General features: G+C 48.1%; 1 protein-coding gene across 1 annotated transcript in view; it reads right to left on the bottom strand.

Annotated features, from left to right (window-relative positions):
* PRKCA (protein kinase C alpha) overlaps positions 1 to 25768 on the bottom strand; it is a 347330-nt gene that overhangs the window by 177496 nt on the left and 144066 nt on the right. The window contains exon 3 of the mRNA XM_036268037.1: positions 18584 to 18666. Within this exon, the coding sequence (XP_036123930.1) occupies positions 18584 to 18666 (83 nt within the window). The remainder of the gene's footprint in view (positions 1 to 18583; positions 18667 to 25768) is intronic.

Here is a 25768-nt window from a genome sequence, read left to right as displayed (position 1 = left end):
GCCACGTGTCATAGAATGTCTGAGTGTCTCATAAATCAAGACCACTGGCCTCCCCATATACCAACAATGTCCTGGTTTGAGACTTTTAAATCATTGCAATTAAAAAAATATATAGTCTACAGATTTTTATAAAGAAATAAAACCGGGAATGACAGACTCAGAACTACAGAGTCTAAAACAGAAGCTGCAGGCAGCATGGAAACATTCTGCTTTTCCTGTTACGTCTGGGGCAAATCTTTTGGGTTTTAAAAGCCCAGCCATCAACGGTCACTTAGGAATAAGAAGGCAGGATACCAGAGCCAAAAAAGATGTGGTCCATTGTTTCTTTAGCTCAAGCAAAAAGTAGAAACTAATCACTGACAGTAAACAGGGACACCAGAAACTAAGGGGGGAAATGGTTGCTAACAGCACTTGCTTTGATAAGCTGAATTAGACATGCTTTTGGATTGCAAGATAAACATGAAGAGACCCTTTCTTTCAAAGTCAGCCTGCGCCTCTAACAGCCCATAACTCCGAAAGCCACCTTATTCAGTATTATCAGTGGAGCGGGCGAGTTCTGTGAGTGACCAGGAACCTTACTTGGCAACATAACGTCCTGCCTTAATATCTGCGTGGGCTACCTTACAATGTGCATACTTCCTGATGAAACATCCTAACTTGGAGGCCTTGGAGGATTCGAGAGGTTATGCACGGCCATCTCTCATCTAGGGAGCCAACTTCCCCCCTCGACACAGTTATCAAAAATTTCTTTAACTTTTGGCTTGCTCCTTTCTTGTACCACCCAACAATCATCCCAAACCCTCCTTCCTCAGTAGCCTATGTGCCATGACCTTCACTGGTACACAGTAATGACCTCCCCTGACCAAGAACGGAACTCACCACCTGTACTGCAAATAGTAAGTGCCCATTGCTTGTACTTTGCAAGGCTCCTCCGGCCGACGACCGGATGCTTGCTTTATGTTTGTGGGTGTTGAAGTGATGTCTTTGGTGTAAGCTCCAAAAACACCAAGCCCCGTACTGCAAACAGTAAGTGCCCATTGCTTGTACTCTGCAAGGCTCCTCCGGCCGACGACCGGATGCTTGCTTTATGTTTGTGGGTGTTGAAGTGATGTCTTTGGTGTAAGCTCCAAAAACACCAAGCCCCGTGCTTTCTACAATATGCATCTTATAAAGGCACTGTGTGATAATGACCTGCAGTAACTCTCCATTATCAGGGAGTCCCTTACACCCTGTAACAAAGCAACTCCAGGATCTGTTTCCATGACAACGGCAGCATCGCCCAGGCAAGCGAAGGAAGAGCATACAGAAAGGCTCTTTAGAAATTGTCATCAAAATGCACACCCAGTTCAGGAGACTAAAAACAATGTTCTGGGCATTCGATTGGAGGCTGAAGTATTTTCTTTCTTGAATGTCTCCTCTAATGATGTGACTATTTTTAAATACCTAAGAGGAATTGATTTGGAACACTATAAATACCATCCACCTGCCAAATTTCGAGTCTAAAATTAGGTTACCAGGTTCATCAATTTCCCTTAGAAGATTCTGGCAGAAACAGGCTGGACCTCGCTGGTGGTGGCAGTGAACCCTGCTTGTTCATCCAACAGCGACAGGCTTACGGAAAACTCGCCAAACCATCCCTTTTCCCGAATAAAATTAAAATGGGAAATAGCTTATGAGACAGGAGTTTCTTCTAAGGCCCTTCAAACCATTTACCAGGCCATATACTGAAAATAACTCAGAACAGTTAGTATTGTAACTAAATCACACATTATAAAAAAAATAGAGGGGAAATGACATGTTCCCTTTCGACTGCGCTCATGACCGACCTGTGTCTGCCTTTCTCTCACGAATGAGGGGAATGTAAAATGAAACACTGAACCACCAGAGCGACCTCCGCCTTGCCTAATCCTCTTTTCTACCATAATTTTTCCTTTGGCGATCCGCAAAGAAGAAAGGGCCCTCCTACTAAAAATATATTGGAACGACGGCCAGAACTGGGACCAATTTTGTTCTCTGCCCCTGGGAGGTAAGGCTCCTTCACCTACGTGGGTACTGGGTTATTTTTGAAACTTGCCTGCTCTTCTCTGTTTATTCTATTTTGATAAACTGAAGGGAAGCTGGCAGCTGACTGTCCTCACAGTCCCCCTGAGCACCCTCCCTGCCCCACGGTCCCCGTGCTCATCAACAGGGACGCAGCGCGGACGCATCATGTGCTTGGTGCACACAGCTCGGCGGGTGCTGTTCCACCTTGTCCCAGGCATAGAGGCAGACGCTCTGCCGAGATGGCACGAAGAACTGTGTACTGTCCTTTCTTCTCAAGCACCAGCCATTATGCAGAGAGGCCGCAGCCGGCTGGAGTGAGGCAGAAATTCTGTGCCCCATCGAGGATGCCCGAGCTGAAGCCTGCTATCGCGGTTCATGCACCTGCTCACTCAATGGCCATTCACTGAAGGCAGCTGCAGGCCGGGGAGATGCCGGACGGGTCTGCCCGCAGGGCGCCGCACTGCTGGTCCAGACCGACACGGTTACGGCAGTGCCATAAATGTCTTCAGAGAGGTGGCACAGGGAGAATTCTGGGGGGAAGGAGTCCAGGGGGGCGGAGAGGGTGGTCAGAGAGAAGAGATGCCAGGTGTGATTTCTGAAGGAAGACAAAGAGGCGGTCAGGTGACATGGGAGAAAGGCACTAGAGAGAGAAACCAGTGTCCTTGGAGTTTCATCTCCAACTTTAGGGGAGCTATTGCTACTCCTGGGTGGGGCAGGACTAGCCCCCTTTGGGAGTCCTTCTATTGCCAGAAACAACTACTCTTTGGAAGTTCTTCTCGGGGTCTGTGCTAAACTCCGCCTTCTCACAACACTCGTTGAAGGTCACCGGATCTGGGTCAGCCCTAGGATTCCAACGTCAAGTGCACCCTTCTTCCTAGGATGGGGGGCAGGTCTCATCAACTCCTACAACTTACTCCTCTCTTCGGGCTGAACATTCCTGGCTCATTTTCTGGGTCTCTGAACTACAGTTACCTAAACACACCAGCATCTCGGTACCTGCTTAAGACCTGCTGCCCAGATGGCACTTTGTCTGGTACCAGCGGGGAGAGCTGCCTCCCTGACCTGGACGCCCTGCTGCGGATGACCAAAGCTGCTTAACCAACAGTGAGCTACTGATACACCTGCGTTGCTTCAATCAAGCCTTATTCTATTCTACCAGGAACTACTATGTAATAAGAACAGTCTGACTGAATACACCCAATTACTGAAACTCAAACTATCTCACTAATACAAAATGCTTCTTGAAAAAGAAAAAACTTAGAAGTACAATCACCAAAGAAACAACAAAGTGTTCAAGAAAGGAGGGAGCGCATCGTAAGACGTCCTCATTCCTGTCTCCTTTTTCTATCATCAACAGATCGAGAAACTCAGTTAATTGGTTTGCATCCGAAAACCCCTCGAGACATCAGGTGAGGAACAGGGTCCTCCCTCCACTGCTGTGATAAAGTCATGGCGACAGCAGTACAGACAAGGACACACAGACACAACACACAGTGCAGGCAGTTCTGTCCAGGAGGCAACCCGTCATCAACAACATGCACACAGAATCCATTGTGACTGCCCATCCAAGACTCCCTCTCCTCTGTTACTGAACAACCTTGATTCTGTGCTGGGTAGAAACAGACCCAGCTTAAAACAGAACAAACCAAAAACCTACATTTTCCAAGTAGGAGTGGCTAACGGGATGTGAACGGATCTTGTTGGGTTGGCTTTCCAGGAGTTCTTTAAAAAGGAGCAGACTCAATGGGCATCTGTGTTTGACCCCCCCCCCCATTGCTGGGGACACGAATGTGACGCCAACGGGGCAGCCATCTGACAACCCGGGCAACACCAATAAGAATGAAAGCAACACGATGGGATGGCTGAACTGAAAGGCAGAGGAGCTGGGTCCTTCAGGAATCACGGAGCCATCGCAGGAGCCCGAGATGCCCATTTCCAGACATTCTGTGACACGAGGAAGACAAAATCCCCATTTAGTCCAAATCCCTGTTTGGTCAGGTTGTTATTACCCATGTCTGAACCCACTCCCAAACCGAAACGCTCAGCACACAGTGGTCTAGACATCTCCAACAAACGGCTGTATCATCACACCGCTGGGCAGACAATCTCTCCGAGGGGTGGGGGCTCCCCTCAGACCATGTTCCTGGAGAACATGACACGTGTCTCAACGACATCGATGGGACTAGAGAGAGGTGCGAGTACTTCCGTAAGAACTTCGGAACTTTTCAGAAATTGTACTATTCCAACAAGGTAAAATCCAGAAAGATAATCTAAGTCTCATCATCTTAAAAAAAAATAAATCAAGCCCTGGCCGGTTCTGCTCAGTGGTTAGAGCGTCGAACCACAGACCAGCAAGTCCTGGGTTCGGTTCCCGCTAAGGGCACGTACCTCGGTTGCAGTTGGTCCCCTGGTTGGGGTTGTGCGGGTGGCAACCAGTCGATGTGTCTCTCTCACATCCATGTTTCTCTTTCTCTCTTCCTCCCTCTCTCCCTCCTGCTCTATCTGAAAATAAATGCAAAAATATCCTCTGGTGAGGATAAAAATAAATAAAATAAATCCAGTTATTATCACATGACTTCCATTTCCCGAGGTCCCTTCTAGTTCCTGCTTTCCCACACCCGAACTCCGCCCTGGTGCTCACCCCAGTAATAGCTTCATATTAAGCTTTTGCCCCTAGCATCACAGAAGCATTTTTCCATGTCTTCATAATCATCCTTCTTAATGCCTGCTCACTTTCTGTCACACTGATGGATCACAATCGACTTAACAACGCCCTGCTGATCCGCAAGCGTGTGTGCGGAAGAAGCATGGCCGCGAGGGGCACAGGAGGAGAACAGTGCTCCCGTGCCGATTCCCAGCCGAGCCACCGTGCTCCGCGCTCAGCCTGTTTCATGTAAATGACTCTCAAGGTTCTCAACTCGACACTTACCCAGAATGGCTGACACGCGCAATCTGGCAATCATGAGGCATTCTAGCTAAATAAGACTGATTACAGACATATTATTTATAAATGAACTTTATAGACCACATAGTCTTGACATGAAGATTATGAAGAGTATTAAACTACTCTTGACCGGAGTTGGTTTCTTGACGCATGAACTCATTTTCTTTATAGAAAAGGGACTGTGCATCTCAGTTTGCTTACAAGCTAGGAGACCACTTTGAATCCTGCATTTCCTGACTGCAAAGAGATACAGCACTTATAACAGGTTATAAATAAACTGGTTTCCAAGCATAAAGCCAGCCCCAATGATAATAATACACTATTTAAAAAGACCCAAGACATTAAATTCCATTTCCAATAGAAAAAAAAAAAGAACTATGCAAACAAGCTTCAAACAAGTCTTTATAAAATGTAGCTTTTAATAAACCTTGACCCAAATGCCAGCAACTTCAGAAAAGAACTGAGGGGGTGGAGGGGGGTGATTTCATTTAGGAAAAACAACCATTACCTTCTTCTTAATCTTCAACACACACAATTTAAACATACATAGCTGCCCTAACACTTTACACAATTCCTACGTATTGGAGCAAAACCAAGATCTAAACACAATTATATTTTTAAACACTGGAAAGGCTTTGCATAACAATACCATCCTCCCCCCACCTCCCACTCCCACCCCACCCCCGAGTTTCTAAAATAGGACATACTTTCCCCAGTGTATACAGCCATTCAGGGATTTTCAGGAAACTTCTGTACATGATCTTAATTCCTAATCCCAGGCTCTTTGGGCTCAGTGACACAATACCCTTTCCTACGTGTTTTATCTAATTATTTTGGCTAATATGTTGATAACTAAAAGTCAAGGTGAATTTTAAAGACTACGATTTCTGATCCACTGAACCAGAACTATGCCACGATGCGCATGTAAAAACGAACGGGGTACCACGGTGTAACCGAGAAAGGTTCCTCAGTTTGAACACATTTGATCTATTCTTTTCCAAAGGTGACCTCCCTCCCTGTTGTCTTGAACCACAGCAAAAGGATGCTGCGTGTCTTGTGATCGTAGTGCCGAGGGTACTGAAATCACACAACACACATCTTCGTCTCGGTTTCCTGGGAAGTCCTATAGGCCAGTAAGCAAGAACTAAGATCAATGCATTTCGTGTTCTGCACACAAATGCAGAATGTGTACAACCACTTGACTTCATAGTTGTGAAGCGTCTGACACATCAGAGGTAGAGACGGTCTAGGGAAGGTGTGGCTGTAATGTTTGATCCATTCAGCATGTGTTAAGTTTTCCTGAAGTACTCAAAGGTGATTTATTTGTTCAGCTCAGTGATATTACAGCTAAAAAAAAAGTCATTCATTAGCAAAAGGAGAAGCAATTTCGATCTAATAAATCGGAAGTTTTTATTATTTTATATTCAGTTGAATCTTTGACTCAAACACTTAAAAAATTGGTTTTCTTCTTCTTTATTGATTTTTAGAGAGAGAGGAAGGGAGAGGGAGAGATAGAAACATCGGTGAGAGAGAACATTGATTGGCTGCCTCTTGCATGCCCCCCACTGGGGATCTGGCCCACAACCTGGGCATGTGCCCTGACTGGGAATCAAACTGGTGACTTCTTGGCACATGGGTCGATGCTCAACCACTGAGCCACACCAGCCGGGCAACTCGGACACTTTTCTACATACAAAACACAAGTATCAGGAAGTTCTTCCTAGCTGCATTACAGAGGAATTGGGTATGTCATAGTGCTTTTATTTTATTTTATTTATTTTATTTTATTTTTTATCCTCACCCAAGGACATTTTTCCATTTTCTTGTTCAGGGAGGGAGGGAGAGAAACATCCATGTGAAAGGGACACATCGAGTGGCTGCCACCCGCACGACCAACCAGGGCCGGGGACAAACTGCAACCAAGGTACATGCCCTTAGCGGGAACCGAACCCGGGTCTCTCTGGACCGCAGGCCAACGCTCTAATCACTGAGCCAAACCGGCCAGGGCCATAGTGCTTCTTTAAGATTGGACATTTGGTTGTAGTATCCACATGTTAGTTAATTTCCTTACGAGCTCCAGGATGGAAAAACTTAAAAATGAATTTGAGAATAAAAGATAATAAATCAGACTATCAGATTCTGTCCAATTGTTACACATATCTTAATTTTTTAACCATATGGCATGATGTTATAATCATAGAAAAGGAAAAGTCTCTATTGCTCCCCTGGCATTTCCTTTTACTTATATTATTAGAAAGAATCCAATGAACAAGACCCCATAAGGTTTTTCATGTCTCTCGTAAAAGTAATATGCAGTCATTCATCCTCCCAACGAATATTAATTGAGCACTTACTATGTGCCAGTTCTAGGTTAAACAGAAGAGTAAGTAAAACTATGGTCCTGCTGTCATGGTGGTGGACGAACAGACCATAACCAATCAGCAAATAAAGAGTATGGTTGAGGTGGTGACAGGGCTATGAAGCACATGGAGGAGGAAAGACTAATAGAAAACAATGAGGGGAGGGTCATCTGAGCAGAGACTTGAATGGTGTGAATGAGCATTCTCTGGGAATAAGTTGCATCCAGCAGAATCCACCAGTGCAAAGGCCCTGAGGTAGAAATGAGCTTGGCATGTTCTGTTCAGGAAGGTGGACAGGAGCCAGATTGCAGTCATGACAGGCCTTGCTGACCAAGGGAAGAAGTTTATATTTTATTCTAATGGTCAAAGAAAACCATTGGAAGGTATAGAGAGAGCAATGCAGTGATATAATCTGCCTGATTCATGCCAAAAAACCACTCTGGCTGCTGTGTAGAGGGTAAATTGTAGGAGACAGAAGCAGAAACGAGGAGCAAGGTAGGTGGCTACTGGGCAAACTGTGTGTTTTTTCAGAGGTTATTAAAAAAATTTTTTTTTTCCTTTATTGGTTTTAGAAAGGGAGAGAGAGATGGAAACATCGATGAGGGAGAACATCAATTGGCCATCTGCATGCCCCCCACTGGGGATCAGGCCCACAGCCTGGGCATGTGTCCTGACCGGGAATCAAACTGGTGACTTCTTGGTGCATGGGTCGACGCTCAACCACTGAGCCACACCGGCCAGACTCAGAGGTTATTTTGTTGGTGTCTCCCATCACTGGGCTCCTGGATGAACAGAAGTTTACTACATGAGAATATGATCAAATTTCTCTGTACCGCAGGCTGATGCTCCAACCGCTGAGCCAAACCGGCCAGGGCGAATATGATCAAATTTAAGCAAACTGCCCTGGCCGGTTTGGCTCAGTGGTTAGAGTGTTGGCCTGCGGTCTGGAGAGACCCGGGTTCAGTTCCCGCTAAGGGCACATACCTCGGTTGCAGTTTGTCCCCGGCCCTGGTTGGGTCGTGTGGGTGGCAGCCGCTCGATGTGTCCCTTTCACATCGATGTTTCTCTCTCTCCCTCTCTCTCTCCTTCCTACTCTATCTGAACAAAAAATGGAAAAAATGTCCTCAGATGATTAAAAAAAAAAATTAAGCAAACTGTTCCAAACTGACCGTGGGTGCGGGGACTCACAGAGATGGTCTATCTCACCTGTGTATGTGATTCCTTCTTCAATTTTCAACTCACCATTTTCTTCCTTATTCTACTGCTGAACTAAATTACAGACTTGTAATGAAAAATAAAACATGATTAAAATGAATTACCTTAATCTTGGTGCATCATCCAAACTTAGCAAATGCTGAAGAGAGCAGCCTGCCTGTCTAATTTTAAGACCTGCTGTGTGAACTCCTCTTCTTTTTCAAGCCTCCCTGGTCTTTTGTGATTAATTTTAGTACCGGGGAAATGACCTGCTTAAGAACAAATGAGTCATGCTACAGCTTAATATCTAGAAACTTAAAATCACCCTCCTCCACGGAGAATATCATTTCCAAATAGGAAACACTCATGTTTTAAATATTTCTATCCTGTGTTAATACTACAGTTTCCTGTCTTGAAAGAGAGACGGGGAGGGACAGGCCAGGGACATGCAAAATGCAGACAGCAGGCAACATGCAATTGCCTTCTGAATGGTCTTTTGTCTTGGGCAGGTTTATGACAAGACCAAAAAAACCCGAAAAACTCGCCTGTTGTAAAACAGTTTAGAATCCGTGCATTTTAAAATATACTCTTTTATACCATAATCTCATAACAATATGAGTTTCTCATAAGCATGAATAACAAGCAACCACAATGAGTTTTGCATAGATTATGTATCCTGGCACAGGTAGGCATTCAACAGACACACACCTAGGACAGAGGTGGTCAAACTGGAAAGAGACCAGAGGCTACTGGCTCCTAAGGTAGCGTCCTTAGTGCTCCGTCATCACCCTGCCTCTTGAATTGTGATTGGCTACAAACCTTTCCAGATTAACTGTGATTGGCTATAAACCTCTCCAGAATAACTGCATAATTAGCAATTCCTTCAAGGACTATAAATCCAAAATAGGCAGTTGACAAAACAAGCATTTCCTTTTAATGGATTGTTTTTCCTTCCCATCAATATTCAATCAAAAAAATGTTCGCCAAGTTGAAACTGGCCACACAGGCGGCAAGCACGGTTCACTGGACATTTTGCCTCCTTTCGTTAGGCTTAATTTTTCACCGAACAGTCCCTCCATAAGAAAAAAACAAAACTTTTTCTTTTCTTTTCTTAGTAAGGAAATTCACTTCCTAAAGACTAACTTATAATCAGGAAATGGCTGGTACTGATTCTAACAGGATCTCATGGAACAGTTTACAGATATTTTACTTAAATCAAGGAAACGATTTACATTCTATTTTGGGATCAGAGGTTTCACTTTTTCATTCAGTCACTCTCTTAACAAACATTAATGATCACCTTCTCTGAGTCAGAAATCACACAGAAGCACTTGAGGAAAAGAGGTAAGATTTCGGGTAAAGAAAACATTACACTGTAACAGCACCAACGAAGTCTTTCTGAGATGCATTGTTACACGGATGGCCGGGTGACTCACCCGTCCCAGGACCCACACCCTGTGTATTCGCCCTCGGTGATGGTGAACTCTGGCAGCCTCACGGGACCAGGGGAGGCCCAGACATTTGGTCAGACGTTATTCTGGGTGTTTCTGGATGAGATGAGCATGCAAGTCAGTACCTGAGGAAAGAAGATTGCCGTCCCTAATATAAGCCTAATAGAACAAAGATGCGCACCCTTCCCTGAGCAAGAAAGAACCCTTCTTGCCTAATGACCTCGGAACCGGGAGCGGGCTCGTCCTTGGGGACAGAGGAGATGGAGACAACCGAGTTCATACGAGGTTCCTGGCTTGGGCGACGGTGCAGAGACACTGACGATCAGGATGACAGGAGTAAGCTCGGGCTTGGAGCGCCGAGGGGATGCAAGGAGAACGACCAGGGTGAAGAAACAGATGCGCATTAAGCACAGCATCCTTGCCATAAAGAACCGGAGCTCTCTCCATATCCTGGGAAACCTTCACACTCTCAGGACCACCCAGCGCCTAATGGCAACATGACAATCACCAGGACTATGGCCTTCTTCTTAGAATCTGGCTCTTCCTTAGAGTCAGTCTTGAGTCAAATGTCTGGGCAATGTGCTGGGTTATAAAAACAACACTGCTGGAGGGACAGACAAAATGGTTATAACCACGGGACTACCCACTGCACATCTCACCTCTTGCTATTACTAAACTCGCAGCCTGGGGGCGTCTGCTCAGAGCTGGGAGCCACAGCAGGCTGAACAGCTGTCGGAGAGGTGCTACCCCGCTTCGTCTCTCTTAGCCACTCTCTCTGATGTTCTCCGACATTCTCCATCTCTCGTAGCCCCTACCAGAGGCCTACACAGAGGTCCTAGTAAGTGGGTTCACTCGATTGCTAGGACTGTTTGGCGGTCCTCGGCCTCACTGTAAATAAACGTCCCAGTGATAACGCCAGCTAGGAAACCCTCCGTATCTTCCTAGGAAACGTACTTCTTTTTGTCCCTAGACTCTTTCCAAGTCTCCTGCTGGACATTCATTAAGGAGCAGAAACAGAAAACAGAGCCAAGGAGAGGAAGGTACCAGCTAACTGTGCGGGACTCGTACTTGAGTTTGTAAACCAGTGGCTCACTGAGATCCAGGAACAAGCCACAGGCATGAGCCGAAAAGCTATCCATGCTGGCTTTCAGTTTGGGTGGAGACACCTGAAATGAATCTTTCCAGAAGCCGGTGTCCTGGAAAGTCTGACCTTCCACCTTCTTGAGAAAAACCCCACCTAAGTCTCCCACCCGCTCCAGGCCGTCACCTGGTCCCATCAAACCCGCGCTCTCTGGTCTAGACTTGCATGCGTTGTTGGTCTTATGAGTGCTTCTACTGTTAACAGTTTAGGGTTTCATAATTTCAGAGCTCTCTTACTGTTTTAAGGTTTCTCCTAGTCACACTGACCCCTGACTGTGCCAACAAAAATAGAGCTTCATAGGCAGAGAAACTGCCCCTGAAGTTGGCTTTGCTGACCGGTCACATGGTCCCCAGGAAAGAGAGTAGGTAGGCTTGGACCTGGAGAGACCTGGTTCAAAGCTTAATGCACCACTGACTACTGGACCCCCAGCAAGTAACTGAACCACCCCTCAGCCTCAACTTTCACATTTGTACAATGGAGATAACAATCTATGCCTGGTGTGTTTAGGTATGTTATCCATTAAAGGACTCATCTGAACAAATAACGTTTATTCATATGTATGACTTCCCACTCAGGATAAACTGTTCGAAGACCAGGAGGACCCTGTTTTTCTAACCTTTGCATCTCATAGCCCCTGGCACATAATAAATGCTCAAGAAAAAGGTAGTGATAAGAATGAGACCATATAATGAATAAACGCACGAGAAGCAGTGGGCATAAGAAGTGCTAACTAGACATCAGATAATGTCATAAAGACGTGGTGACGTGTCGAGCAAACTCATAGCTCGGGGATCCCACTGATTCCGGCTCCAATGCTAGGCCCCCCAGACGGTACTTTCAGCAACGGTTCTCAGGTACAGGTTCATTTGATCATTTGTACATCAACTGTCTGACATTCGTTTTTTTTGTTTTATTTTAATAAAATTCTTTTTTCTTTATTGATTTGAGAGCGAGAGGAAGGGAGAAGCAAAGAAAGATAGAAACATCGATGAGTGAGAACATAGATTGGCTGCCTCCTGCATGCCCCCCACTGTGGATTTGAACTACAACCTGAGCATGTGCCTTGATTGGGAATCGAACCGGCAACCTCTTGGTGCATAGGTCGACGCTCAACCACTGAGCCACACCAGCAGGGCCTGTCTGATATTCTTAAGTTACTTGTATAGGTCAGGAAAACTAAATAAGGAAACCATCCTGCCAATTTTTTGTTGTTGTTGTTAATCCTCACCCAAGGATATTTTTTCCATTGCTTTTTTAGATGGAGTGGGAGGGAGGGAGGAAGAGAAACACCAGTGTAAAAGACACGTGGACTGGCTGCCTCCCACTCATACCCAACTGGGGCCAGGGATGGAACCTGCAACCCAGGTGCACCCCCTTGCCTGCAACCACTGAGCCACACCGGCCAGGGCTATCCTACTACTTTTTGATCCTAACCAGTCCAAAGGCTATTCTTGCCCAGATCCACCATTTTTTTATTGACTTTTTTTTTTTTTTTTTTATCCTCACCCGAGGACAGTTTTGCATTTATCTTCAGATAGAGCAGGAGTGAGAGAAACATCAATGTGAGAGAGACACATCGAGTGGCTGCCACCCACATGAACCCATCCGGGGCCGGGGCCAAACTGCAATGGAGGTACGTGCCCTTAGCGGGAACCGAACCCGGGTCTCTCCCGTCCGCGGGCTGATGCTCCAACCGCTGAGCCAAACCGGTCAGGGCTAGATCCACCATTTTTTAAACTCCAGAGAACTGAGACAACGGTTTCAAGTGGCTGTCGTGAAAAGTGGGCAGCCCATCAGCTGTGGCTTCCCCTCCACCCCGCTGGTGCCACGATGGTGCCGGTGAAACATCCGTTCCGAGGCAGCGGGGCAGTTCAGGAGCTGGCTCGTGTGCAGCTGGAACTATGCCCGTAATTGGAGACCAGATAAAAACAACGGGTGATCAAATTAGGTTATCAGACTGTCATCCACTCATTCTCTTCAGTTCAACAATATTTTTCCAATGCCCATTCTGTGTCAGGCTATGTGCCGGGCTCTTGGCTTTCAAAGGGAAAGACACCAGAGCTGCTCATGGAGAACGTACTGTGCAGGCGTAATCATTAAGCAATGCAACAACTTACACACACGCACACGTAGGCATTAATGCAAAGCGGCCCCGAGCGGCTACATGTATCCTACGTGCTTCCCACGCTTCCCACACAAAAGTCTCTTTCAAAGCTGATGTCGGAGACAGTTCATAACTTTCACAAGAAAAATCACTTCCTACCTAATCCTCTTACCCACCTTAATCACGCCCCCTTTTCAGATCTGACTCCACCAGACTTTTGGCTGCTTCCCCAAACATTCTCCACACTCAAAGGCTGGCAATTTGCCAAGAATGGAGGTTGAGAAAAGAATGTGCTACTGGCCTTCTAGGCTGTTCTGAGAGCGGAGTTCCAAAGATGTTTGAGCAGTGACAACGTAAACTGTTGGACTATGCTGAAAGGCCCCCAGGGTCCCCTGAAAACAGGCCTTTGGCTAAAATATGAGGCGTCCTGTCATCAAGCACAAACACCCCTCTTCTCACTGGCCGAAGCTTGGGAGGGGGAGAGAATGGACATTCCTAGGCCCAGCTCTGTCCCCCGAAGTTCATCACCGGAACTGCAGACCAGGGGACAAATCTTTGGGGCTATTTTTAATTCCCAGCTAAATTAATTTGGCGCAAAAGTAGCAGGAGTCCCTTCCCTTGTAGGAAATGCTTCTGTTGCGGTGCATCTGGTACATAAAAGAATCCACCCACCGAGGCTCAGAATTAGCCCAGGAAATGTTAGGTTTATTTCCCTGAAATAACCTGTTTTCAAGGTTTCCCACGGCACTTTAGCACGTGAGGAATGGCATCTGTGGGCGAGTGCAGGGGTGGTTTCAGAACCTGGTGAGGGCATCCTCAGAGCTGTACCTGGGGGTGAGCCCGCCAGGATGTGCAGAAGTCTCCGGTTTCTCCTGCAGATGTTCTACTTACTGGGCTTCTTGCAAAGATACGTCACCTGAGTTTGTGTGCCGCTGGAAAGCAGCACCTGGCAGGAGGTGTAACTCCCGTAAGCCAGCAGGGCAGACATAAAAACAGCGGGGTGTTTGTAAGAGAAATTTCTGAAAAGAACCACAATCCATCTTAAAATGCCACCACCTTCAGGAAGCCTTCCTGCATTCTCCCATTAGATGCCCTCTCCCCCTCCACCTAAACTCAGCAGCATTTTATGTCTTCACCATGCAGGCAGCTATCACATGCAACCGTACAGTGCAACTATGTGCATGCTTGGCTCCTCCTCATGCTGGGAGGGCAGGGATGAAGCTGTCTTCACCCTCACATCTTCCCAGCATGACGTCCCTAATAGACATTTAGTGATGGGATGGAATTGAGGGAATGAGAACTTGGAAGACCACTAAGTTCACCCGTCCTATTTATAAAAAAAAGACTACCACGGTCTAGTAGGTTTTCAGTGAACGAACAGGTTGGGCAGGATACCCAGTTCCCACTCCAGGACCCTCCAACCTCCCTCTGCTGCATTTTAGATGCCACTTTTTTTTTTTTTTCTTTTTAGCACCTGCACCTTTTACAAATCTCATTTTACTTTGTAAGTTCAAGAATATAAAAATGTTTGGGGTATAACTGGGCTTGCTCACAAAAGTGTCTTATTTCCATAGTAAATGTAAAAGCCACTTTGAGGAAACAGGAAATTGGTGCCCGGCGGTGTGGCTCAGCGGTTGAGCATCGACCCTGCACCAAGAGGTTCAATTCCCAGTCAGGGCACATGCCCAAGTTGTGGGCCCGATCCCCAGTGGGGGGCATGCAGGAGGCGGCCAGTCGATGTTCTCTCTCATCAATGCTTCTCTCTCCCTCTCCCTTCCTCGCTCTCTCAAATCAATAAAGAAAAAATTAAAAGAAATTAAATTAATATCCATATATTTTTAAAAAATATTTTGAGTTTTGTTATGAGTGAAGCCTTGAAGTGTTGAATTTTTGAAATGTTGAATTTCGGACAGTTTAGCAGCCTAGAGCAGAGTTCCCAAGACTGGCCCAAGGACGGCATTCCTGCTTTGAGACGCGCAGCCCTCCAGGGGCCCCGCCCCCACCAGACCTCGCTCTCGCGTGGCGGCGATTTGTTCAATGGGTTCTGTTTGGTTCTGTGTACAGTCAATACGCTCAGCCTCTTCCAGCAGCGCAGTGGTATGATCTTCATGGGCCTGAAGCTCTCCCGCATCAGAAGCAAGCTTCCCGCCTTTTAACCAGTGTAATGACCTTGTTCGTGCCCGTATTCTGGCAGGTGCTAGCTCACGTGCGACCCCACCTGTATGGATGCCGCTGTCCCCCAGGGGAGGCTCTGATGACCCAGGACGCCGTTTTAAATCACCTGAATTCTGTCCAAAGAATGGCTCAGACACGAGAGGTAAAAGGTCCTACATGAGGAGTTTCTCCCCAGACGGGCCAGGGGCACTGGTGAAATGTACCAGGCGAAACAACAATAAAAATTAAAACGTGACTAAGCATGAAACGCAAGGGCAGCTCGCTACCTCCAGGTGCTTCAAGCCTCGCAAACACTTTCCAAACGTCCGCATGTCCAACGTGCAGAGGAAGCGTGCCGAAGATAATGTCGAAAGAGCTGTTTAGCATCTGTCATTGTATACATGTCACATGTGAACTTCTCTCTACAACTTTACAGATAGAAAGGGGTGTGCGTGTGGGTGGGTGTGTCTGTGCGTGCGGACCCGCACAGCACGGCTTTGAGAGCGGGCCTGAGACTGGTAGCCTCTCTGGAAGGGCCACTTCGCAGCTTCCTCACTACGGCACAGAGAAAAGGAAGTATGGAAGAAAATGACTCCACGTGCTAACAATCTACATCCACACGTACACATGCACAGGTACCGGAAGGACCCACGCACCCTGTCTTCCCTCTAGCAGGGTGGGCTTCATGAACAGACGTATTTTAAGCGGAAGGGAGATTATTCTAAGAACGGGGAGGCGCTCCAGACTGAAGGACAGAAGCTGGTGAGCTGAAATTCTAACTCGTGAAGGGAGGTGCACGAGAGTTTGAAAAGCACCCGCGAGTCCTGATTCACCAGACGGTGCCTTCTCTTCCAGGGAACAAGTGTCGTCCTTGGCGTGAAGGACCTTCGATGAGGTTCTGCAGCCACGGAAAGGTGTGTGTGGCGCAGGACGACTTTATGTATCACAAGCCTGCACAATGGGCTGTACCGGGGGCAGCTCACCATCCCGCCCCTGCCCATTCTTGCTGGGGCCGAAATGAGAGGGGACAGAAGAGAAATGAGCACAGCTCAGGGGGAGGGTGGAGTTGAGGAGAATGAGCCAGGAGGCGAAAGGACTACTTCCTGGAGCCAGAAACGCCCTGGGGGGGGGGGGGCACAGACACACCGCCTAGTTTTTGTGTGTGTAGGCGAATCCCTCAGCCCTCCTGGACTGGGTTCCAGGTCCACGAGGAGATAAAACAAGATCACCTCCAAGGTCCCCCCTGGCTCCCACATTCTGAGTCTTTGTGGGGCGGGAGTGGCTCAGAGCCAGGCCCCCCTCTGTGCTGCCCCATCTTCCCCGAGCAGCAGCATGTGGCCACGTGCTGAGGGCCCAGTAGTTCCTTCGTTACACGTGTTAAAAACGCAGAGTGGAACTGCTCCCGTGGACACGCCGTCTTCTCAGAAGGGGAGAACCCAGCCCTGCGCCGGGCACAAGCCATCGGGAGGCCAGCGTGTCCTGATGGGAACGAGGCTGAAGGTGGGAACGAATCCCTCGGAGCACATAATGTAAGTGTCAGTGGTCCGGCGAAAGCATTCAGAATAGAAAGCCCTACTTTGCAGACCTCCCACACAAACTGTTTTTTTTTTCACTTAAAAATATTACTGCTCTGGCCGGTTTGGCTCAGCGGTTAGAGCATTGGCCTGTGGTCCAGAGAGACCCGGGTTCGGTTCCCGCTAAGGGCACGTGCCTTGGTTGCAGTTTGTCCCCAGCCCTGGTTGGTCATGTGGGTGGCAGCCACTCGATGTGTCCCTTTCACATCGATGTCTCTCTCTCTCTTCCTCCCACTCTACCTGAACAAAAAAAAAAAAGGAAAAATGTCCTCGGGTGAGGATAAAAAAATATATATATATTACTTTCCGCCCTGGCCGATTTGGCTCAGCGGTTAGAGTGTCAGCCTGCAGACCAGAAGCCCGGGTTCGGTTCCCGCTAAGGGCATGTACCTAGGTTGTGGTTTGTCCCCACCCCGGTTGGGGTTGTGTGGGTGGCAGGCAGTCGGTGTGTCTCTCTCACATTGATGTTTCTCCCTCCGGCTCTAGTTGAAGATAAATGCAAAAATGTCCCCGGGTAAGGACACCAAAAAAGTGTGTGTGTGTGTGTGTGTGTGTGTGTGTATTACTTTCCACCCGGCCCGTGTGGCTCAGTGGTTGAATGTCGACCCACGTAACAAAAAGTCGTCAGTTCGACACCCGGTCAGGGCACATGACCAAGTTGTGAGCCAAATCACTGGTAGGGGGCATGCAGGAGGCGGCCAATGTTCTTTCTCATTAATGTTCCTATATATCTCTCTCTATCCCTTCCTCTCTCTCTAAAAATCAATTAAGAAGAAAAAAATTTTTTTAAATATTATTTTCCATGGAACAACCCAAGTTTCTTCCTGCTGGATACAGGGTGGGGCAAAAGTAGGCTTACCGCGATGCGTCGGTGAACCACAGAGCTTACTCCTGTATTATTATTTATTCATTACTGCGTTACTTTCCATACGAACAACTGCAAACCTACTGCTGCCCCACCCTGTACTTTCGATGCCAGTACTCCCCATGCCCCCAAGCCCCTCTTCTCCTGGGCGGACCCTCTTGTTGGGCACCCAAGCGCTGAGCAGAGGTGCTCCAGAGAGACAGGCGAGTCACAGCGCAGATCAACAAAGCTACGTGTTCACCCACAGCAGCGTCGGAGACCATCTGCTCAGGGAAACAGACGTTCACGTGTTTAAGTCAACTTGGGCATTTATAATGAAAAGGCAGCAAGGATCTCACGAAGCGAACTAGAAATACTTGGTGACTCTGGCCATGAGCAATGATAGACCGTCAGTTAATAAACTGCAGGGTGCCTCACGGTGACTGCACAGCGTGTCAGCATCTCCGGGAAAGAACCGCACGTGTTCAGGAAAGTGCTTCCTACACTCTAGCTGGAGTCAGTCCACGTGGCTGCCGAGAGGGGAGGACTGGGGAGGACCAGCCGGGCAGAAATTCTCCTCTGATCCCTAAGAGGTCCTGCAGGGCTCAGAAGGACTGCTACACATCTGTTCACCATCACAAGCCCAACAGGACGAGGCTAACTGATAAGTCTTCCCATCGGTAGCAGGGGCCCCAACAGCAGCTGCACAGGCGTTAGAACAATTTAACCCAGAAATCCGCACTGCCCTCCAGCAGCAGTCCCCAGGTTACTTACATCAGTGTCGGGTCCCTTATCCGCACCCGGACAAGAGAACGTAACGAATTCATGGCACCTCTTGTGAACCACAAAACAGCAAACTGGGGGAGAGAAAAGAAAGTTCGAGTTAGAATGACCAGCTTTCGTATTCAAGCTCTGTTTTCCAAAATGGGCTACGCACTGGTTGGAGTCAGTTCCATGTCGCTACAGACAGGATCTCCAACAGCAACCAGAAGGCATTTCATTCAAGACTCAGATCACAGAATCATAAAACGCCAGCGCTGCTAGGGCCCAAGGAGGCCGATTCCCTTTCTTTGCAGTTGTAGGCGAGAGGACCAGAGATTGCAAGACTGCTCCTCAAGGTATAAACCAAGCATCAACATTTAAAGTACTTTGCACTGTCCTGTACCAACCACTCATGCTCATATAAATGTTAATAAATGTTACACTGTGTAGGTGACATAAATTATCGTTTATACCTATAAATAGCATATGGGTACCCCTAAATGTGGGTTACAGAACTTCCTTAGCAAAATTCTGAACTTGAGAGACTCATTAAGACACAAACCCAGTCTACAGAGAACAGCCCTTTGAAAGGAAGAAAGGCTGGGGAACACCCTCACATCATCATGCTTCTGCCTGTTTCCTATAAATATATAACGAGAGAAAGAGTCAGAGGGAAGAGCAAAAAGAGGAGAGAGAAAGAGTAAGAGAGAGAGAGATGGATGAAGCCCAGTGAGTGAAGATACGGTTAAGCTGAGTCCAGGAAGTAGGATAACTACTGCCTTGTAAAGTTGACTGTTTTCTTTTTACATAGTTATCTTTTAAGGTGGTCATAATATAATGTCACAGTAAAAGTATAGTTTTATAGAAAGCAAATGCAGGCTTGGATGGAGCAGGCTTAGTTGGACATGTGAGGGGACCACCCATAGGGACATGACAACAGAAGATCTCTAAAAATTCAGAGCATCACTTTAGAAGCAGAGATGCCCTGACTGAGGGGTTTTTGTTCACAGCCTGACATACACATCGGGGCAGGAGGAGGTGGGTGTGACCGGCAGAGGAGGGAGCCCGAGGCAGCCTGGGAAGCACCAAAGGCACTCAGCTCCTACCAGCCCCAGATCACGGCCCTCCCGCTGTGCCCCCCGAACGCGCATCCATTGCAGCACTCTAAGGATGAGTAGTAAAGCAGCACCGCGATGGCACAGAGCAGTCTCATCGGCTCCCTTTCTGCAGGCACACAGCCATCGTCCATGCACCGGAAGGAGGACAGGAAGCTACTGCAGGAAAAGGCTCCCAGGAGCATCATGCCTCTCCAGCGTTTCTTACGGACATGGTGTTGTGAAGGGAAAATAAACATTCTCCTTCCCTACGTAATCATTCAAACATTCGGGGGTCTTTCATCTCTGTTTTCCTTTCTTCACTCCATCTCTGCATTCACTACGAAAACCCACATCTATCAAACCCCTTTGGAACGACCGTTCGTTCTTTGTCCTTTCTGTCCCCATGTACCCATCTGTGCAATTACACGTCTCCAACTGCAAGGATGACCATTATACGCCTCAAAAAATCTCATATCCACTTTGCCATAAGAAGAACCAGGCTCTCACTACACAGTATACTTTACAAGGCAGCAAAAAGCCCCACCCCCTACCCCCAAATTCGTCTTCCCAGCCTGCCTCGGAGCCCGACCTTCCAGGAAAGCCTCATCCAGAAGACCCGTCAGGCGTGGAGAGAAGGGCCCTGTGTTTCCAGAGAGCCATTCCCATACGGGTCACCTGAAGGACCCAGACCCTGTAGGCCTGTCCACAGACGAGATTCAGGCTGGATGATCTCCAAAGGAAGATAAAGCCCAGCCCATGCCGGCGTGACGGCCTGAAGGAGAGCGAGCTGGGCGAGCCACCCGACGCCACCTCCAGCGCGGGGCAGCGGGAAGAGGAGCGGGCTGACCCCAGCATCGGCCAGGGAAAGGCTGTCCCCGAAAGTGAGCAAGGGCCAGAGGTCCCAAATCACCGACGGCTGGCCTTGACCTTTGGTTTCCAGTTCCAAACGAAATTGGGTAACGCTATCGTGTAAGACAATCTGATGCAGTCGTTCGAGAAGTCTTGCTAGCGTGGTTGAAAAGCGAGGAAAAGACTCAGTCAAACAAGAGAAGGTGCTGGGTAGAGCCGGAGGTTGGGCAGCACAGACTTTCTTTCCTCAGGCTGAAGATTAGGAGCTACGGTTCTTACCCCTCTTATTTGGAATTCTAAAGGTCTTCATCTCACCATTATGGGGAGCAAGGGGCATTGGGGGGAGGGCGAGGGGCCGGGGTGGTACCTGTCAGAGAGTCTGCTTCCAGAGAACAGCTGTCTGGCCTTGGCCCGGAGGAAGCAACGTTAAGGCAGCACCCCGCTGAGGAAGTGTGGACGCGTGTCATGCGGGTTCCTCCTGCTCCGCACCGGGTCCTGGAGCTGGACCCTGGGCCCTTTAAGAAGCCTTTGCTTAAGCAAGCACAGGTGGGCCAATAAGACCCTGAGATGGCCCTGGCCGGTTTGGCTCAGCGGTTAGAGCATTGGCCTGCGGTCCAGAGAGACCTGGCTCGGTTCCCGCTAAGGGCACGTACCTCGGATGCAGTTTGTCCCCGGCCCTGGTTGGTCGTGCGGGTGGCAGCCACTCAATGTGTCCCTTTCACATCGATGTTTCTCTCTCTCCCTCTGTTCCTCTCTCCCCCTCCCACTCTACCTGAACATACATGGAAAAATGTCCTCAGGTAAGGATTAAAAAAAAAAAAAGACCCTGAGATGGAGCCTCATGTTCAAAGACTTGGGTGGCCCCTCTACCAAATAACCAAATGAGAGGTTCTGAGGTCGGAAGCCGTCCTGAGCTTAAAGTCACCAGGTAACTCCTCATTCAGTTATTTCCTAAGCATAAAATCGCCTTCCTCTCGTCCTCCCTGTGACATGCTTATGCTGCCCCCAGTGAAGGGTGAAGTGTGGAATGCACCGATCACACTAGGTGATGATGTGGGAGGACAAAAACAATAAAGACCACAGGCGTGGCCTAGTAACGCTTCTCACGTGATGTGGCTTTAAAATTGAGCGGCTCCGCCTACTGACCCATATCACACACCCAGCTTACCTAGGGAAGTACACGAAATGGCAATTAAGGCGAGTTTTGGCCACCTGTCAAAAGTATGTTTCAGACTCGACTAGTGTGGCTCAGTGGTTGAGCATCGACCCACGCACCAAGAGGTCACAGGTTCGATTCCCGGTCAGGGCACATGCCCGGGTTGTGGGCCCGATCCCCGTGGGGAGCATTCAGGAGGCAGCCAATCGATATTCTCTCTCATCGATGTTTCTCTCTCTCTCTCCTTATCCCTTCCTTTCTCTCTAAAATCAATAAAGAAAAAAAATGCTTTAAAAAAAGTATGTTTCAGAGACAGAACAAGGAACAGTCACGTATGTTTGACTCAAGAAATCATAAAAATTTCAAAAACAAACAAAACAAAAGCAGGTGTTGATTGATGTTTATAGTGGTCCTCAATGGTGCTCATTAGTTTAAAGAAAACAAAAAGCAGCAAAGGGCAGGCCAAAAGCCAAACACTCTGTGAGAGAGGAACAACGTCCCTTCTGACACTGTTCCCCGCCCCCCACACACATCCATGAATCTGATTAGAGCTCATTTAACTGCGGTGAGTTTTGGCCCATTCGATACACCTGGGTGGCCTGAGACTGCTTTGTGTCAAATGTCATCATCACACAAAGGGATGACTTGGGCTCTTCATACTGAACGATGTCTCCTAGACCGATCTTGGGCAAATGGCAAGCCCAGAGACAGCTTCCGCGCTCCATTCATGAGCAAAGCTTTACTACGGTGAAGCGGTGCCACTTACAAAGACTCAGCTGCAGCTAAGGGACTGCCGTTCCGCCGCAGGAAATGCCACCGCCACGGACCACACACCGATCAACAGGTGCAGCAACGGCGGCCACACGAGACAGAACTTAAAGGTGATAAAGCATCACTTCTTACCCACTCGGAAGGCCGTTATTAGAAGAAAAGACAATAACCAGTGATGGCAAAGAGAGGAGAAACAGGGGCCCTCGGATACTGTTGCTGTAGACAAGAGATGGCTACTTCTCAAAACTTACATACAGACCTGCCATGCACTCCACTTCCACTGAGACACCTTGTCCCTTAGTCTGCCTGCAGAATGGGTGACCCGTTTACACATGACATGGACTGCCATGTTCATGGGGGGCGGGGAGGGGATGCAACCTTGTATATCACTTTCCATTTCTCTTTAAAAAACAGTTTTCCTCCACAGCCTCAAGTCTCAAGTCTGTGTTATTTCAAACTCAGGTCATCGTCATGTCAAATGGAAGATACAGTGGCCCACCCCTTACCTGTGGTTTCAGTTACCTATGGTCAACCATGTTCTGAAAATTTTACATGAAAAATTCCCCAAATAAAACCTTGATAACCGTTGCATTGCACTCTGTCCCGAGCCGGCATGACGGGGTCTCACGCTGTCCCGCTCGGACGTGCACCGTCCCTCTGTCCAGCGGGAGAGCCCCACCCATCCGTCGGGCACAGCAGCCCGCTCAGGGGTCAGATCAGCGGCCGCGGCACCGCGCGCTCCTGCTCCAGCCACTGTTCTACTTAGTGACGCCCGGGTGCGGCAATTCCGACACGCCAAAGGGCAGCGTCAAGTCTTCCTTCCGTGAGAAGGTGAGACTATTAGACTTAATAAAGCAATTTATCATCTCACCCCACCTCGGGGAGACGGCTGAGCAATCAGCCCTGTCAGAGAGCCCGCATTCACACACTTCCATTAGAGTATACTGTTGTAATCGGACTTTATTGTCAGTCCTGGCTGTCAATCTCTTCCTATGCCACTGTATACATGAAACTGCATCACAGGTATGCACCTATAGGGAAAAACACAGTATATGTGTATAGGGTCCGGTCTGGTCCGAGGTTTCAGGTATCCCCTGGGGGTCTTGGAATGTATCCTCAGGAGTAAATGGAGACATATATATATATACACACACACACACACACACAAATTCCCTGTTATCTAAAATTAATGGGGGTAAAAGCCATCATGTAGCGAGTCTTGAATTCAAGCAAGAACCTACTCAACTAATCGTTAACTTGGCTTAGCACGGAGGACTGGCAGCTGAGCTTCTGAGAGTTCCCTTTTCAGATACAGAAATGGCTGCCACCGTGTGAGACGGTTTTAATTAAGTTCTGCGTAGCTGGAAGGGATTAATGAAAGGTAGCGTCACGTCAGAGCACAGCGAAGACGGAAATCTCTAAGGCAAGTGAACTCCTTTCAGCTTTGCAGGGGAAACAATAAAAAATGAAACTTATATTTTATTTGCATTTTAGAAGAAAATTACTGGTTTCAGACCTGTAACAGGGAAAACCCTCTTCCTGTGGGATCCGTGTTAAAGCTTTACAGACACAGTTAAGTCAACGTGCTGATCACGCAGTCTGAGGAGCGCCCCCTCCAGGCGGCATGCGGATTCTGCCCCTGAGCACTTGGGTACATACTCCCACCGAGCTCTTCCCCAAACCCCGGGACCCCCATTTCTGACCGGGCACCCCTCTCCTCTGCTTCTCCCAGGAGAATCATCGTTAACCTGTGTCTCAACTCCCTTTTCTCTTCTGTCACCTGGTCTGACTGCTGCTGCCTTTCCGAGGTCCTCTCTGGTTGGATTTGAGATGTATTTTGAGGAATGAGCTGGGGGATTAAATATGAGGTGGGAGGGGGAGGGGAGTCCAAGGTGGCCCCTGGGTTAGCAGCCAGAGCAACGGGGCAAACGGTGCCCCCACCTGGAAACAGGAGGGAGGCCCGAAGGCGAGACCGAGCGCACAGAAGAGTAAGGAGAACCAGGAACCGACCTCCATGCGGGCATGGTGCTCACCCCCAGACCTTCCAGTCCCCGGAACCATTCTACCCTTTTAAAATGTCCTTTTCTTCACACACACCCATCCCTTCATATATCTGACATAAGTCAGCAGTCCTGGACACGTGAGATCATATCATACATGCGCTGCATTGTTTACACACGTTTGACCTGACTTCTTTGTACTTGCAAGAGAAAGAATCCTAAATACAAAGGGAGAATAGGCAGGGTGTGGGGGATGAAGGGAAGAGGTCAGGAGGTGAGAAAGAATTAACTTGGCCTTGAGGACACGCAACCGGGGAAAGTGTCCACAGGAATTGCACAGGCTGAAGGAGGAGAAACAATTCTGTGTGTTGTTGAAGCTGGGGATTCAGTCTCAGACAAGGGAAGCATCATGTGTGGTGGCTTTCCCAGACAGATGTGTCCTCCAGCAAGTAGAACATCAAGGTTAGAGGTCTAAAGACCGGGGACGGCAGACGGGGCTTTGGAGACATCTATACAGTTGCGGTGAAGGCAACACGGTGCATGAGGACTCCCAGCAGCAGGAAGGAGTCTCGGGGACACCCACCTTCATGGCTGATGGTGGAGAGGAGGAGGTGGTCTGGGAGGTGAGAGTCAGGAGAGAGCTGGGGCCTGAGGCTGAGGGAAGGAAGAATTGTAAGACAAGCCTTGATGATCACTGGTCCATTATGGCCCCGAAGCCACACACTTGGGAGAACAGAATGTAGATCATGATGGCAACATATATGCCCACAGGTAATTGCCAAACAACCTCCCTTCTCTCCCTTGTTCAACTTATTCCCGTATTCTCCAACGCAGGACTGAAATGGAGCACACTTTTCTGATACCAACTGCCAATACACAGTATCCACTCTTTTTATTTTTTCCCTTTATTGATTTTAGAGAGAGAGGAAGGTAGAGGGAGAGAGAGAGAGAAACATCGATGAAAGAGAACATCGACTGGCCGCCTCCTGTGTGTCCCTCCCCCCCTCCCCCCCCGGGGATTGGGCTCACAACCTGGGCATGTGTTCCGATCAGGAATTGAACCGGTGACCTCTTGGTTCATGAGTCAATGCTCAACCACTGGGCCAAACCGGCCGGACCAGTATCCACTCTTAATACCTTGATTAACTGTAGTATAAATGCCCATCTGCTTTATGGAAACCAAATGATCCCTTAAAGGTAAGTTTATAACAAATCACACCAACATGTTTGAAGGAAAATCCTAAGGTATGCATTTTAAGCTCAGATTCTGCAGTGTTTTTGTGCTGATTTCAAAATCACCTGAAGAATCCAACTTTCCTTTTAT

Source organism: Molossus molossus, unplaced genomic scaffold, assembly GCF_014108415.1.
Source record: "Molossus molossus isolate mMolMol1 unplaced genomic scaffold, mMolMol1.p scaffold_m16_p_19, whole genome shotgun sequence".
Classification (NCBI taxonomy): domain Eukaryota; kingdom Metazoa; phylum Chordata; class Mammalia; order Chiroptera; family Molossidae; genus Molossus; species Molossus molossus.
Note: the sequence above shows the minus strand (reverse complement) of the source record. Positions and strands in the feature narration are given on the sequence as shown.